Below are 18,467 nucleotides of genomic sequence, written 5' to 3' on the forward strand. Positions count from 1 at the left end.
AAAAAATGTAATTGCCTAATTGTTGTGCTTTTATGAGATGCCAAATTGACCGTTACCCATTTTTATGAGATTTTCTAGCATGATTCTATATTTTTAACCATATTTTTCTTTTATTAAAGTATTGTAATTGTAATTATAAAAACGATGATAGATAGATTTCTATAAAAATTCCTGTAAACCAAAGAAGGCCTTACTCCTTGGTCTCTGCTCGGAGAGAAGTAAAAAAAAACAAGTGGTGCCATAGGCAGGTGCAAACCAAACGACATATCAATTGTAATCGCATGCACAGCTAACTGCAATCTTATCTTTTCACGTCTAGAAGACCATATTCAACGTCTCACTACATTTTTGGTAAATCTTTTGACGAATTAATATAGCAAGGAATCTAAGTCATGACAAGTACGCAGGGTGTTCGTCCTCGTCATCGCAAGCTATAAGAGCTTTAAAAATGTCGTCCATGGTCGGCCTGCTGCTCCTCTCCTCCATGCACGACAAGGAGATCTTCAACATTTCCATGGCTTGTTGAGGGTTGAACAGCCCGTTGAGCCTGCTATCCACCAACGACACGACGTCTCCACTCGCCACCACCTGCTTCAGGGCCTGCACAATTTGGCTCATCTGCAGCCGCTCAGCGCGGTCCACTGTCGTCTGTTCAGTTATCCGGCTTCCCATCAGGATCTCCAGAAGCACAATGCCATAGCTGTAAACATCGACCTTTGCGTCAATCGGTAGCCCCAGCACCCACTCGGGTGCCATGTACCCTGCCGTCCCCCTCATCTGGGAGAGCTGCATGCCGTCGGCGACGGCTTTCCTCCCGGATAGCTTGGACAGCCCGAAGTCGGCGATCTTTGGATCGAGGTCTCGAGTGAGTAGGATGTTCTCCGGCTTGACGTCACAGTGGATGACCCACTCCAGACACTCGTGGTGGAGGTAGGCTAGGCCCTTGGCCGCGTCCAGTGCGATCTTGAACCGCTCTCTCCATGCCAGCGCCTTGCCGATGTCCTCGCCGAACAGGTGCCTGTCCAGCGACCTGTTCTCCACGTACTCGTACACCAGCAGCTTGTGCTTTCCCTCGGAGCAGAACCCCCAGATCCTCACCAGGTTGATATGGTTGATCCTCCCAAACACCGCCATCTCCGCCCAGAACTCCTCCTCGCCCTGCACCACGTTTGTCAGCTCCTTCACCGCCACCACGGTGGTCTTGTCAAGCACGCCGCGGTACACCACGCCGGAACCGCCGCGACCGAGCTCCTCGTTGAAGTTTCCGGTTGCTTTCTTGAGCTCTCGATATGTGAACCTTCTGAACTGGGTCCCCATGACCAGCCGGTAGCCGGCCATCAGCGAACTGGGCATGCTCTCCTGGCCTGACAGGAACCACCACGCCGTGGCGATGAAGAGGGCCTCGAGAAATCCTAGCACCGCTGCGAACCAAAAAAGATAGGACAAATTTGGGCCGCTGCTTGGTGTCCCGTACGTGTCCGCGTATGCTGGCGGGACGATGGCGGCATTTTGATCGCAGTCGAGTACCGCGGGTGGCGGCGTTGCCGGGGCGTTGAGGTCGCTAGGCAGCTTGAGATATATGGTCCCTTCGGGCGTGGGCGACGTGTAACCGTTGAACAAGATGCCCTTGGGATAGCAACCGCCCTTGCCATCCGTCCTGTATTGGAAGGCGGCGCAGGAGCACATACTCAAGCAGATGGTCTTGCAGTATTGGAACGTGACGGACTGGTTGAACCCGAGGTCGTAGCCGTAGAAGTCGGTGTGCGCCACCTTGACGAACGTGAACCGCTTTTCCGACGTGCTGCAGTTGGTGGCGGTGGTGGTGGGTAGGCTGAAGGTGGGGTTGCAGCCCTTCCTCCAGTCCCGGCGGTCCACCATCTCGTACCCCGGCGCGCAGGAGCACCGGAGGAACGGCTGGTACTCGCAGACGGCGTTCTTGCCGCACAGCCCACGGACGGAGCACGGCTGCTTGACCGCAGCCCACGTGACAGTCCATCCTCCGGCCGCGTCGAGGCTGTACATCCTCACGTTTCCGTCCTGCTCGATGGTTAGCCGCCTCTTGACCCCGGAGGCGCCCAGGTCGGAGGCCTCGACTCGCAGGTTGTCGCTGGAGAGGAACACGCCGGTGTCGTCGAGGACGCCGATGCGTGAGCTGTTGTAGTTGGTCCGGCCGTTGTCGAACACGCTTATGCCCGGGTTAGGCCAGTAGATGCTGGCGATCTCCGGGCCGTCGTAGAGGAGCCGCAGCACGTTGTCGTTGTCGTAGTAGAGGGCGTAGTAGCCGGCGACGAGCTTCCTGTCCTTGGTCAGCGCCTGCGACGGGAGCAGGGTGTCCGTCGGCCAGTCGAAGCTCTGCCACACGGGACGGCCGGTGGACGGGTCCACGACCCGAAGATTGCCGGTGTCGAGGAGGGAGACGGTGAAGTAGTTGTTGCTGGCTGCCTTACTGTCCCACACAGTCGTCCCGTTGGCGTCGGCGAGGGCTAGCTTGCCGTCGGCACCGAAGGATACACGGGAAACCCGGCCGTTCACGGGGGCGCCGGGGTTTGCCGTCCAGACGGCGGTCCTGTCCGTGGCCGCGGTGAACCAGACGGAAAAGTAGAAGGCGTTGTCGACTTCGCCGGCTGGGAGGAAGCCACAGGAGAAGGTGGCGTCCGGCGACACCAGGAAGGGCCGCTCGTGATCTTCCACGGACAGGGATGACCCGGCGCCCAGCGTGTGTCCTACCGATGCTGCAGCACAGGAGCGCAGCGCAAGAAGAGAGATGAGTGGAAGGAGGACTATAAGACTAATCACGAATCTAGCCATGGTCCATGGAATTAATGTCGCGATGGATGTGAGGTACCTGTAGTTCTACTATTTATTGTATTTGTTTTACGTCAGGCCACTTGCATTGTGTTTATTCAACTCTCTATACATACGCCAACGGAGACTAGACAGCCACGTTCATAATACTGTGGAATTGGACTTGTGACGCACTCCTGCACCGTACCATACCAACTTGTTGGACGGATCTTGTATTGGATCCGGTGCAAGTTTTTCTTTGGAAAACTTCAGATCTAATCATTAAAAATGCCACGTCTAACTGTCCCCCGTGTCGTCCCCGCCAGGGCGACTCGGATGGCGCCCAAACCTTAGCCACCAGGGGCGCGCACTCCCGCCTCCCCTGCCTTCGTCATCGCCGGGGGACGCCGCCGGGCTACGCCCGGGGAGCGACGGGCCGACGGCTGTGGTGGGGGACTCCCTCTCTCTCGTGTCTCAGGGGTGGTGCGGGGCCTCTACACGTGTGGAGTCGCGACCGATCTAGCGAAGCGGCAAAGATGGCTGTGGTCGGCCCTGTCTCGTGCGACGACGGCTGCAGGCGCGTCGGGCGGCCCGGTCACGGGTGGCATCGTGCGGCGGCTTGCCTGATTCGGGTGGCAGCGATGCGGCCGGCAACGGCGGCTCGCTATGAGGCGGCGGCGCGCCATCTAGATTCGGACCGGCGGCGGCGTGGAGGGCCTGGTGGACTGCTCGGTGGCACCTCTGTTCTGGCCGATGCAACCGGCCATGGTGGTCATCTCCTCCGTCGGAGGTGGTTGGCCTGAGGTTGGATGGTCGGATCTCGAGATCTGTCATCTAGTCCAGGCTGCGAGTTGGGAGACATAGTTGCCGGTGAAAACTGAGGCGACGGCAGGCGATGGCGGCGTTCTGCATCATTACCTTGATGAAGGCATCATCGTGTAACTACTGTTGACCCACTCGTGTTGCTCCGCGGGAAACCATAGGATCTTGTCTTCCAGATCGGATGATGGCGGCACTACGGTGTCGTTTCTCTTTTGGGAGTATCGTTTGTGGAGCAGTGCTGAAGAGAGAGGCGGGAGGTGGTGCAGCTTCGTCTTGAACGGGGCTTCGCTGGAGATGTCAAGTCATGCCTGGACGACAGGTGCTACGCTGTGTTATGACTGTTCAGCAGGTTCTACGCATGACAGATCTTCCAGAGTCTCCACGTCGGGATGGACAAGAGCACGACGATGGAGTCGTTAGGCACCGTGGTGGCCTCGATGGATGACCGGACTGGCAAGGATGATGCGGATGTCTCTCCTAAAGATGGGACAGTGGTTCGATGATGATGGCGGCTTCTAAAGCGTGTGCATGTGGTGTATGCTTTAGGTCTGTTGCACCGGTTGTTGGTTCCGATACATTATATGGATGGATCGGCGACGACATCGGTTATAGATATGGGGAGTGAGAGCACTCCATATTACGTTGTTCCCTTTGTCATCGGTATGTTACTTGCCCGAGATTCGATCATCGGTATCTTAATACCTAGTTCAATCTCGTTACCGGCAAGTCTCTTTACTCGTTCTGTAATACATCATCCCGCAACTAACTCATTAGTTGCAATGCTTTCAAGGCTTAAGTGATGTGCATTACCGAGAGGGCCCAGAGATACCTCTCCGACAATGGGAGTGACAAATCCTAATCTCGAAATACGCCAACCCAACATGTACCATCGGAGACACCTGTAGAGCACCTTTATAATCACCCAGTTAGGTTGTGACGTTTGGTAGCACACAAAGGGTTCCTCCGGTAAACGGGAGTTGCATAATCTCATAGTCATAGGAACATGTATAAGTCATGAAGAAAGCAATAGCAACATACTAAACGATCAAGTGCTAAGCTAACGGAACGGGTCAAGTCAATCACATCACTCTCCTAATGATGTGATCCCGTTAATCAAATGACAACTCATGTCTATGGCTAGGAAACATAACCATCATTGATCAACGAGCTAGTCAAGTAGAGGCATACTAGTGACACTCTGTTTGTCTATGTATTCACACAAGTATTATGTTTCCGGTTAATACAATTCTAGCATGAATAATAAACATTTATCATGATATAAGGAAATAAATAATAACTTTATTATTGCCTCTAGGGTATATTTCCTTCAGTCTCCCACTTGCACTAGAGTCAATAATCTAGTTCACATCGCCATGTGATTTAGTACCAATAGTTCACATCACCATGTGATTAACACCCATAGTTCACATCGACATGTGACCAACACCCAAAGGGTTTACTAGAGTCAATAATCTAGTTCACATCGCTATGTGATTAAAAACCAAAGAGTACTAAGGTGTGATCATGTTTTGCTTGTGAGAGATGTTTAGACAACGGGCCTGCCACATTCAGATCCGTACGTATTTTGCAAATTTCTATGTCAACATTGCTCTGCACGGAGCTACTCTAGCTAATTGCTCCCACTTTTAATATGTATCCAGATTGAGACTTAGAGTCATCTGGATCAGTGTCAAATCTTGCATCGACGTAACCCTTTATGACGAACCTTTTGTCACCTCCATAATCGAGAAACATATCCTTATTCCACTAAGGATAATTTTGACCAATGTCCAGTGATCTACTCCTAGATCACTATTGTACTCCCTTGCCAAACTCAGGGCAGGGTATACAATAGGTCTGGTACACGGCATGGCATACTTTATAGAACCTATGGCTGAGGCATAGGGAATGACTTTCATTCTCTCTCTATCTTCTGCCGTGGTCAGGTTTTGAGTCTTACTCAACTTCATACCTTGTAACACATGCAAGAACTCCTTTTTGACTGTTCCATTTTGAACTACTTCAAAATCTTGTCAAGGTATGTACTCATTGAAAAACTTATCAAGCATCTTGATCTATCTCTATAGATCTTGATGCTCAACATGTAAGCAACTTCACCGAGGTCTTTCTTTGAAAAACTCCTTTCAAACATTCATCTATGCTTTGCAGAATAATTCTACATTATCTCCGATCAACAATATGTCATTCACATATACTTATCAGAAATGCTGTAATGCTCCCACTCACTTTCTTGTAAATACAGGCTTCACCGCAAGTATGTATAAAACTATATGCTTTGATCAACTTATCAAAGCGTATATTCCAACTCCGAGATGCTTGCACCAGTCCATAGATGGATCGCTGGAGCTCGCATATTTTGTTAGTACCTTTAGGATTCACAAAATCTTATGGTTGCATCATATACAACTCTTCTTTAATATATCCATTAAGGAATGCAGTTTTGTTTATCCACTTGCCAGATTTCATAAAATGCGGCAATTTCTAACATGATTCGGACAGACTTAAGCACAGATACGAGTGAGAAACTCTCATCGTAGTCAACACCTTGAACTTGTCGAAAACCTTTTTGCAACAATTCTAGCTTTGTAGATAGTGATACTACTATCAGCGTACGTCTTCCTCTTGAAGATCCATTTAATATCAATGGCTCACCGATCAATGGGCAAGTCAATCAAAGTCCATACTTTGTTCTCATACATGGATCTCATCTCAGATTTCACGGCCTCAAGCCATTTCGCGGAATCTGGGCTCATCATCGCTTCCTCATAGTTCGTAGGTTCGTCATGGTCAAGTAACATGACCTCTAGAATAGGATTATTGTACCACACTGGTGTGGATCTCACTCTGGTTTACCTACGAGGTTCGGTAGTAACTTGATCTGAAGTTACATGATCATCATCATTAGCTTCCTCACTAATTGGTGTAGTAGTCACAGGAACAGATTTCTGTGATGAACTACTTTCCAATAAGGGAGCAGGTACAGTTACCTCATCAAGTTCTACTTTCCTCCCACTCACTTCTTTCGAGAGAAACTCCTTCTCTAGAAAGGATCCATTCTCAGCAACGAATATCTTGCCTTCGGATATGTGATAGAAGGTGTACCCAACATTTTCTTTTGGATATCCTATGAAGACGCACTTCTCCGACTTGGGTTTGTTCTTATCAGGTTAAAAAAATTTCACATAAACATTGCAACCTCAAACTTTAAGAAACGACATCTTAGGTTTCTTGCCAAACCATAGTTCATACTGTGTTGTCTCAACGGATTTAGATGGTGCCCTATTTAACGTGAATGCAGCTGTCTCTAATGCATAACCCCAAAACGATAGTGGTAAATCGGTAAGAGACATCATAGATCGCACCATATCTAATAAAGTACGGTTACGACGTTCGGATACACCATTACACTGTGGTGTTCCAGGTGGCGTGAGTAGTGAAACTATTTCACATTGTTTTAACTGAAGGCCAAACTCGTAACTCAAATATTCTCCTCCACGATCAGATCGTAGAAATTTATTTTCTTGTTATGATGATTTTCCTCTTCACTCTGAAATTATATGAACTTTCAAATATTTCAGACTTTTGTTTCATCAAGTAGATATACTCATATCTGCTCAAATCATCTGTGAAGATCAGAAAATAATGATACATGTTGTGAGCTTTAATATTCATCGGACCACATACATCAGTATGTATGATTTCCAACAAATCTATTGCTCGCTCCATTGTTCCAGAGAACGGAGTCTTAGTCATCTTGCCCAGGAGGCATGGTTCGCAAGCATCAACTGATTCATAATCAAGTGATTCCAAAAGCCCATCAGCATGGATTTTCTTCATGCGCTTTACACCAATATGACCTAAACGGCAGTGCCATAAATAAGTTGCACTATCATCATTAACTTTGCATCTTTTTGGCTTGAATATTATGAATATGTGTATCACTACGATCGAGATCCAACAAACCATTTTTGTTGGTGTGTATGAACATCGAAGGTACTATTCATGTAAACAGAACAACAATTGTTCTCTAACTTAAAAATGAATAACCATATTGCAATAAACATGATCAAATCATATTTATGCTCAACGTAAACACCAAATAACACTTATTTAGGTTCAACACTAATCCTGAAAGTATAGGGAGTGTGCGATGATGATCATATCAATCTTGGAACCACTTCCAACACACATCGTCACTTCATCCTTAACTAGTCTCTGTTCATTCTGCAACTCCCGTTTTGAGTTACTACTCTTAGCAACTGAACCAGTATCAAATACCGAGGGGTTGCTACGAACACTAGTAATATATACATCAATAATCTGTATATCAAATATACCTTTGTTCACTTTGCCATCCTTCTTATCCGCCACATACTTGGGGCAGTTCCGCTTCTAGTGACCAGTCCCTTTGCAGTAGAAGCACTCAGTTCAGGCTTAGGTCCATACTTGGGTTTCTTCTCCTGAGCAGCAACTTGCTTGCCGTTCTTCTTGAAGTTCCCTTTCTTCCCTTTGCCCTTTTTGAAACTAGTGGTCTTTGTCAACCATCAACACTTGATGCTTTTCTTGATTTCTACCTTCGTCGATTTCAGCATCACGAACAGCTTGGGAATTAGTTTTATCATCCCTTGCATATTATAGTTCATCACTAAGTTCTAGTAACTCGGTGATAGTGACTAGAGAACTTTGTCAATTACTCTCTTATCTGGAATATTAACTCCCGCTTGATTCAAGCAATTGTAGTACTCAGACAATCTGAGCACATGCTCACTGGTTGAGCTATTCTCCTCAAGCTTGTAGGCAAAGTACTGTCAGAGGTCTCATACCTCTCGACACGGGCATGAGTATGAAATACCAGTTTCAACTCTCGGAACATCTTATATGCTCCATGGCGTTCAAAACGTCTTTGAAGCCCCGATTCTAAGCCGTTAAGCATGGTGCACTAAACTATCAAGTAGTCATCATATTGAGTTAGCCAAACGTTCATAACGTCTCCATCTGCTCCTGCAATAGGTTTGTCACCTAGCGGTGCATCAAGGACATAATTCTTCTGTGCAGCAATGAGGATAAACCTCAGATCATGGATCCAATCTGCATCATTGCTATTTACATCTTTCAACTTACTTTTCTCTAGGAACATATCAAAAATAAAATTGGGGAGCTAAACGCGAGCTATTGATCTACAACATAGATATGCTAATACTACCAGGACTAAGTTCATGATAAATTTAAGTTCAATTAATCATATTACTTAAGAACTCCCACTTAGAAAGACATCCCTCTAATCTTCTAAGTGATCACGTGATCCAAATCAACTAAACCATAACCGATCATCACGTGAAATGGAGTAGTTTTCAATGGTGAACATCACTATGTTGATCATATCTACTATATGATTCATGCTCGACCTTTCGGTCTCAGTGTTCCGAGACCATATCTGCATATGCTAGGCTCCAAGTTTAACCTGAGTATTCTGCGTGTGCAAAACTGGCTTGCACCCGTTGTAAATGGATGTAGAGCTTATCACACCCGATCATCACGTGGTGTCTGGGCATGACGAACTTTGGTAACGGTGCAAACTCAGGGAGAGCACTTCTTATCTTGAAATTTAGTGAGAGATCATCTTATAAAGCTATTGTCGAACTAAGCAAAATAAGATGCATAAAAGATAAACATCACATGCAATCAAAATATGTGGCATGATATGACCATCATCATCTTGTGCCTTTGATCTCCATCTCCAAAGCATCGTCATGATTTCCATCGTCACCGGCATGACACCATGATCTCCATCATCTTGATCTATATCAATGTGTCGTCACATGGTCGTCTCGCCAACTATTGCTCTTGCAACTATTGCCATCGCATAGCGATAAAGTAAATCAATTATTTGGCGCTTGCATCTTATGCAATAGAGAGATAACCATAAGGCTTTTGCCAGTTGCCGATAACTTCAACAAAACATGATCATCTCATACAACAACTTATATCTCATCACGTCTTGACCATATCACATCACAACATGCCCTGCAAAAACAAGTTAGACGTCCTCTACTTTATTGTTGCAAGTTTTACGTGGCTGCTACGGGCTGAGCAAGAACCGTTCTTACCTATGCATCAAAACCACAACGATAGTTTTTCAAGTTGGTGTTGTTTTAACCTTCGCAAGGAACGGGCGTAGCCATACTCGGTTCAACTAAAGTTGGAGAAACTGACACCCACCAGCCACCTGTGTGCAAAGCACGTCGGTAGAACCAGTCTCACGTTAGTGAACGCGTAATGTCGGTCTGGGCCGCTTCATCCAACAATACCGCCGAACCAAAGTATGACATGCTGGTAAGCAATATGACTTATACCGCTCACAACTCACTTGTGTTCTACTCGTGCATATGACATCTACGCATAAAACCTGGCTCTGATACCACTATTGGGGAACGTAGTAATTTCAAAATTTTCCTACGCACACGCAAGATCATGGTGATGCATAGCAACGAGAGGGGAGAGTGTTGTACACGTACCCTTGTAGACCGAAAGCGGAAGCGTTTGCACAACACGGTTGATGTAGTCGTACGTCTTCACGGCCTGACCGATCAAGCACCGAAACTACGGCACCTCCGAGTTCTAGCACACGTTCAGCTCGATGACGATCCCTGGACTCCGATCCAGCAGAATGTCAAGGAAGAGTTCCGTCAGCAAGACGGCGTGGTGAAAATCTTGATGTTCTACCGTCGTAGGGCTTCGCCTAAGCACCGCCACAATATTATCGAGGATTATGGTGGAGGGGGCCACCGCACACTGCTAAGAGATCAATGATCAATTGTTGTGTCTATGGGGTGCCCCCCTGCCCCCGTATATAAAGGAGCAAGGGGGAGGAGGTGCGGCCAGGCAAGGGGCGCGCCAGGAGGAGTCCTGCTCCTACCAGGAGTAGGACTCCCCCCTTTTTCCATGTTGGACTAGGACTTGGGGGGGGGGAGGAGAGAGAGAGGGGAAAGGAAAGGGGGGGGGGCGCCACCCCCCTCCTTGTCCAATTCGGACTTGGGGCGAAGGGGCACGCGGCTGCCCCTTGGCCTCCTCTCCTCTTTCTCCACTAGGCCCATTAAGGCCCATTAGGTTACCGGGGGGTTCCGGTAACCTCCCGGTACTCCGGTAAAATGCCGATTTCACCCGGAACACTTCCGATGTCCAAACATAGGCTTCCAATATATCAATCTTCATGTCTCGACCATTTCGAGACTCCTCGTCATGTCCGTGATCACATCCGGGACTCGGAACAACCTTAGGTACATCAAAACATATAAACTCATAATGAAACTGTCATCGTAACGTTAAGCGTGCGGACCCTACGGGTTCGAGAACAATGTAGACATGACCGAGACACGTCTCCGGTCACTAACCAATAGTGGAACCTGGATGCTCATATTGGCTCCTACATATTCTACGAAGATCTTTATCGGTCAGACCGCATAACAACATACGTTGTTCCCTTTGTCATCGGTATGTTACTTGCCCGAGATTCGATCGTCGGTATCTTAATACCTAGTTCAATCTCGTTATCGGCAAGTCTCTTTACTTGTTCTGTAATACATCATCCCGCAACTAACTCATTAGTTGCAATGCTTGCAAGTCTAAAGTGATGTGCATTACCGAGAGGGCCTAGAGATACCTCTCCGACAATCCGAGTGACAAATCCTAATCTCGAAATACGCCAACCCAACATGTACCTTTGGAGACACCTGTAGAGCACCTTTATAATCACCCAGTTACGTTGTCATGTTTGGTAGCACAAAAAGTGTTCCTCCGGTAAACGGGAGTTGCATAATCTCATAGTCATAGGAACATGTATAAGTCATGAAGAAAGCAATAGCAACATACTAAACGATCAAGTGCTAAGCTAACGGAATGGGTCAAGTCAATCACATCATTCTCCTAATGATGTGTTCCCGTTAATCAAATGACAACTCATGTCTATGGCTAGGAAACATAACCATCTTTGATCAACAAGCAAGTCAAGTAGAGGCATACTAGTGACACTCTGTTTGTCTATGTATTCACACAAGTATTATGTTTCCGGTTAATACAATTCTAGCATGAATAATAAACATTTATCATGATATAAGGAAATAAATAATAACTTTATTATTGCCTCTAGGGCATATTTCCTTCAATATATGTATATTCATATACCCTAAAACATCCAGGAGCACCACAAAACCCTATTTCCACCGCCGCAACCTTCTGTACCCAAGAGATCCCATTTTGGGTCCTTTACCGCAGTTCCGCCGGAGGGGGAATCGATCACGGAGGGCCTCTACATCAACTCCATGGCCCCTCCGATGATGTGTGAGTACTTTACTTCAAACCTTCGGGTCCATAGTTATTAGCTAGATGGCTTCTTCTCTCTCTCTTTGGATCTCAATACAATGTTCTCCTCGATCTTCTTGGAGATCTGATGTAACTCTTTTTGTGGTGTGTTTGTTGAGATCCGATGAATTGTGGGTTTATGATCAAGTTTATCTAAGAACAATATTTGATTCTTCTCTGAAATCTTTTATGTATGATTGGTTATCTTTGCAAGTCTCTTTGAATTATCAGTTTGTTTTGGCCTAGTAGATTGATCTTTCTTGCAATGGGAGAAGTGCTTAGCTTTGGGTTCAATCTTGCGGTGTCCTTTCCAAGTGACAGCAGGGGCAGCAAGGCACGTATTCTATTGTTGCCATCGAGGATAAAAAGATGGGGTTTATATCATATTGCTTGAGTTTATCCCTCTACATCATGTCATCTTGCCTAATGCGTTACTCTGTTCTTATGAACTTAATACTCTAGATGCATGCTGGATAGCGGTCGATGTGTGGAGTAATAGTAGTAGATGCAGAATCGTTTCGGTCTACTTGTCACGGATGTGATGCCTATATACAATATCATGCCTAGATATTCTCATAATTATGCACTTTTTTATCAATTGCTCGATAGTAATTTGTTCACCCACCGTAATACTTATGCTATCTTGAGAGAAGCCACTAGTGAAACCTATGGCCCCCGAGTCTATTCTCCTTTATATTAATCTCTCGTCAACAAGCTATTTCTGGCACCGTTTATTTTGCAATCTTTACTTTCAATCTATATCATAAAAATACCAAAAATATTTATATTATCATCATTATCTCTATCAGATCTCACTCTCGTAAGTGACCGTGAAGGGATTGACAACCCCTTTATCGTGTTGGTTGCGAGGTTCTTATTTGTTTGTGTAGGTACGAGGGACTTGTGTGTAGTCTCCTACCGGATTGATACCTTGGTTCTCAAAAACTGAGGGAAATACTTACGCTACTTTGCTGCATCACCCTTTCCTCTTCAAGGAAAAACCAACGCAATGCTCAAGAGGAAGCAAGAAGGATTTCTGGCACCGTTGCCGGGGAGATCTACGCACAAGTCAAGACATACCAAGTACCCATCACAAACTCTTATCCCTCGCATTACATTATTTGCCATTTGCCTCTCATTTTACTCTCCTCCACTTCACTCTTGCCGTTTTATTCGCCCTCTTTTCCGTTCCCCTTCTCTTTTCTAGCTCGTCTTTTTTTCGCTTGCTTCTTGTGTCGCCGTGTGTCATCATGGCTAGTCCTTCTATCATTGTTAGTACTCCCGATCATGAAGTTCTTAATTTTAAACAAAGGGAGGGAGAAAATCTAAAAGATGCTTGGCATAGAATTTGCAATGCTCGGAATAGATCTACTAGGAAGCAGTCCACTTTCGTTCTTCTTCGTAATTTTTATGTAGGCATCACTCCTTGGAATAGATATATTCTTGATACCATTACCGGAGGGAATTTCTTGGGTAGCCATACTTTTGATTCTTATAATGCTATGATAGATTTGTTTGGCCCTCCACCTCTTTTGGTTAATGGAACTGTTTTAACTTTGGAACATGTGATGCAAAGGCTTGAAATTATTGAAAATAAAGTTGCCTCTGTGGAGTTGATTGAAAATTTGGATAAAAAGATCCGTAACATAATAACTCAATTTGGATCTAAGGTAGGGGTTACTCTAAAAAACTTTAAAGAAAAAGAACCTATAATTAACGAAAGAATAGATCAAGATTTTGCAAGAATTGGTAAACTTGAGGATATCATTACTAATTTACGGTCTACCTTTTCATCCGTTAAAAGTAATCCAAATCCTCCTACTACCAAGATTGCTAAATTAATGCATGTTCCTAAAAATAAGGGTGAATCTTCTAGTAAGGAAAATGCGGATCTCAAATCAATAAGTGTTCACCCTCAACTTCTTCAATATCATTAAGGAACCTTTTGCTACAAACGAATTTCTTGATTTCTAGCATAGGAGTTTGATCATTAATAAAAATAAGGATACTCCAAAGGGTTATAAGTGTTCCATTGAAGAATTGCATACCAAAGATGATAATACCTAGTCTATTCTTGCTTTTATGCCTAGCTAGGGGCGTTAAACGATAGCGCTTGTTGGGAGGCAACCCAATTTTATTTTTGTTTCTTGCTTTTTGGTTCTGTTTAGTAATAAATAATTCATCTAGCCTCTGTTTAGATGTGGTTTTATGCTTTTAATTAGTGTTCATGCCAAGTAGAACCTTTGGGAAGACTTGGGGAAAGTCTTTGAGATCTTGCTGTAAAAAAACAGAAACTTTAGCGCTCACGAGATTTGCTGCCATTTTTTTACTGGAGAGTGTGATTAAGTTGATTCTTTTTGAATATGATTAATAGATAAATTCCTCATGTCCATAAATTTATTTTAGAATTGTTGGGGTTATATAAGTATTCGAAACTCACAGATTACTACAGACTGTTCTGTTTTTGACAAATTCTGTTTCTCGTGTGTTGTTTGCTTATTTTGATGAATCTATGGCTAGTATCGGAGGTTATGAACCATAGAGAAGTTGGAATACAGTAGGTTTAACACCAAAATAAATAAAGAATGAGTTCATTATAGTACCTTAAGTGGTGGTTTGTTTTCTTATACTAACGGAGCTTATGAGATTTTCTGTTTAAGTTTTGTGTTGTGAAGTTTTCACGTTTTGGGTAAAGATTTGATGGATTATGGAACAAGGAGTGGCAAGAGCCTAAGCTTGGCGATGCCGAAGGCACCCCAAGGTAAAATTCAAGGACAACCAATAGCCTAAGCTTGGGGATGCCCTGGAAGGCATCCCCTCTTTCGTCTGCTTCTATCGGTAACTTTACTTGAGGCTATATTTTTATTCACCACATGATATGTGTTTTGCTTGGAGCGTGTTGTATGATTTGAGTATTTGCTTTTTAGTTTACCACAATCATCCTTGCTTTACACACCTTTTGGGAGAGACACACATGAATTGGAATTTGTTAGAATACTCTATGTGCTTCACTTATATTTTTTGAGCTAGATAATTTTGCTCTAGTGCTTCACTTATATCTTTTAGAGCACGGTGGTGGTTTTATTTTATAGAAATTATTGATATCTCATGCTTCACTTATATTATTTTGAGAGTCCCTTAGAACAGCATGGTAATTTGCTTTGGTTATAAAACTAGTCCTAATATGATAGGCATCCAAGATGGGTATAATAAAAACTATCATAGAAAGTGCATTGAATACTATGAGAAGTTTGATACTTGATAATTGTTTTGAGATATAAAGGTGATGATATTAGAGTGTGCTAGTTGAGTAATTGTGAATATGAGAAATACTTGTGTTGAAGTTTGCAAGTCCCGTAGCATGCATGTATGGTAACCATTGTGTAACAAATTTGAAACACGAGGTGTTCTTTGATTGTCTTCCTTATGAGTGGCGGTCGGGGACGCGCGCTGGTCTTTTCCTACCAATCTACCCCCTAGGAGCATGCGCGTAGTGCTTGGTTTTTGATGACTTGTAGATTTTTGCAATAAGTATGTGAGTTCTTTATGACTAATGTTGAGTCCATGGATTATACGCACTCTCACCCTTCCATCATTGCTAGCCTCTTTGGTACCGTGCATCGCCCTTTCTCACCTTGACAGTTGGTGCAAACTTCGCCGGTGCATCCAAACCCCGTGATATGATACGCTCTATCACACATAAACCTCCTTATATCTTCCTCAAAACAGCCACCATACCTACCTATTATGGCATTTCCATAGCCATTCTGAGATATATTGCCATGCAACTTTCCACCGTTTCATTTATGACATGCTTCATCATTGTCATATTGTTTTTCATGATCATGTAGTTGACATCGTATTTGTGGCAAAGCCACCATGCATAATTTATCATACATGTCACTCTTGATTCATTGCCCTTCCCGATACACCGCCGGAGGCATTCATATAGAGTCATATTTTGTTCTAGTATCGAGTTGTAATCATTGAGTTGTAAATAAATAGAAGTGTGATGATCATCATAAATAGAGCATTGTCCCAAATAAAAAAAAGAGAAAGGCCAAATAAAAAAGGGAAGGCCCAAAAAAGAAAAAAAGAAAAGAAATAAAAAGGGGCAATGTTACTATCCTTTTTTTCCGCGCCTGTGCTTCAAAGTAGCACCATGATCTTTATGATAGAGAGTCTCTTGTTTTGTCACTTTCATATACTAGTGGGAATTTTTCATTATAGAACTTGGATTTTATATTCTAACAATGGGCTTCCTCAAATGCCCTAGGTCTTCGTGAGCAAGCAAGTTGGATGCACACCCACTTAGTTTCTTTTGTTGAGCTTTCATACATTTATAGCTCTAGTGCATCTGTTGCATGGCAATCCCTACTCCTTGTATTGACATCAATTGATGGGAATCTCCCTAGCCTGTTGATTAGCCTCATCGATGTGAGACTTTCTCCTTTTTTTGTCTTCTCCACATAACCCCATATCATTATTCTATTCCACCCATAGTGCTATATCCATGGCTCACGCTCATGTATTGCGTGAAAGTTGAAAAAAGTTTGAGATTACTACAGTATGAAACAATTGCTTGGCTTGTCATCGGGGTTGAGCAAGATGAGAGCATTCTTGTGTGACAGAAATGGAGCATGACCAAACTATATGATTTTGTAGTGATGGACTATCTTTTGCCATGTTATTTTGAGAAGACATGGTTGCTTAGTTTGTATGCTTGAAGTATATTATTATTTTTATGTCAATATTAAACTTTTGTCTTGAATCTCTCGGATCAGAATATTCATGCCACAATAAAAGAAAATTACATTGAGAATTATGCTAGGTAGCATTCCACATCAAAAATTCTGTTTTTATCATTTACCTACTCGAGGACGAGCAGGAATTAAGCTTGGGGATGCTTGACACGTCTCCAACGTATCTATAATTTTTTATTGTTCCATGCTATTATATTATCTGTTTTTGATGTTAATGGGCTTATTTATACACTTTTATATTATTTTTGGGACTAACCTACTAACCCAAGGCCTAGTGCAAATTGTTGTTTTCTTGCCTATTTCAATGTTTCGCAGAAAAGGAATATCAAACGGAATCCAAATGGAATAAAACCTTCGGGAGAGTTATTTTTGGAACAAACATGATCCAGGGGACTTGGAGTGGACGTCAAGCAACTAACGAGGAGGCCACGAGGCAGGGGGGCGCGCCTACCCCCCTGGGCGTGCCCTCCAACCTCATGGCCCCTCATGGCTCCACCGACCTACTTCTTCCTCCTATATATATTAATATACCCCGAAAACATCCAGGAGCACCACGAAACCCTATTTCCACTGCCGCAACCTTCTGTACCCAAGAGATCCCATCTCGGGGCCTTTTCCGGAGCTCCGCCGGAGGGGGAACCGATCACGGAGGGCCTCTACATCAACTCCATGGCCCCTCCGATGATGTGTGAGTACTTTACTTCAGACCTTCGGGTCCATGGTTATTAGCTAGATGGCTTCTTCTCTCTCTTTGGATCTCAATACAATGTTCTCATTTATCTTCTTGGAGATCTAATGTAACTCTTTTTGCGTTGTGTTTGTCGAGATCCGATGAATTGTGGGTTTATGATCAAGTTTATCTATGAACAATATTTGATTCTTCTCTGAAATATTTTTTGTATGATTGGTTATCTTTGCAAGTCTCTTCAAATTATCATTTTGGTTTGGCCTACTAGAGTGATATTTCTTGCAATGGGAGAAGTTCTTAGATTTGGGTTCAATCTTGCGGTGTCCTTTCCCAGTGACAGCAGGGGCAGCAAGGCACATATTGTATTGTTGCCATCGAGGATAAAAAGATGGGGTTTATATCATATTGCTTGAGTTTATCCCTCTACATCATTTCATCTTGCCTAATGTGTTACTCTGTTCTTATGAACTTATACTCTAGATGCATGCTGGATAGCGGTCGATGTGTGGAGTAATAGTAGTAGATGCAGAATCATTTCGGTCTACTTGTCGTGGACGTGATGCCTATATACATGATCATGCCTAGATATTCTCATAATTATGCACTTTTCTATCAATTGCTCGATAGTAATTTGTTCACCCATCGTAATAGTTATGCTATCTTGAGAGAAGCCACTAGTGAAACCTATGGCCCCCGGGTCTATTCTCCTTTATATTAATCTCCCGTCAACAAGCTATTTCTGGCACCGTTTATTTTGCAATCTTTACTTTCAATCTATATCATAAAAATACCAAAAATATTTATCTTATTATAATTATCTCTATCAGATCTCACTCTCGTAAGTGACCGTGAAGGGATTGACAAGCCCTTTATCGCGTTGGTTGCGAGGTTCTTATTTGTTTGTGTAGGTACGAGGGACTTGCATGTAGTCTCCTACTGGATTGATACATTGGTTCTCAAAAACCGAGGGAAATACTTACGCTACTTTGCAGCATCACCGTTTTCTCTTCAAGGGAAAACCAACGCAGTTC

At 44.1% G+C, this 18,467-nt stretch overlaps 1 protein-coding gene across 1 annotated transcript; it reads right to left on the reverse strand.

The window, feature by feature from the left end:
* Nucleotides 1-390: 390 nt before the first annotated feature.
* LOC119326266 (putative receptor protein kinase ZmPK1) lies at nt 391-2,808 on the reverse strand. Its single transcript, XM_037599977.1, has one exon. The coding sequence runs from the start codon at nt 2,806-2,808 to the stop codon at nt 391-393; it is 2,418 nt and encodes an 805-aa protein (XP_037455874.1).
* Nucleotides 2,809-18,467: the final 15,659 nt, after the last annotated feature.

The sequence above is a fragment of the Triticum dicoccoides genome, chromosome 1A (genome assembly GCF_002162155.2).
Source record: "Triticum dicoccoides isolate Atlit2015 ecotype Zavitan chromosome 1A, WEW_v2.0, whole genome shotgun sequence".
In the NCBI taxonomy this organism is placed as follows: Eukaryota; Viridiplantae; Streptophyta; class Magnoliopsida; order Poales; family Poaceae; genus Triticum; species Triticum dicoccoides.

Coding starts and splice junctions, on each gene's coding strand:
- LOC119326266 (XM_037599977.1), bottom strand. CDS start 2,808: ATGGCTAGATTCGTGATTAGTCTTATAGTCCTCCTTCCACTCATCTCT.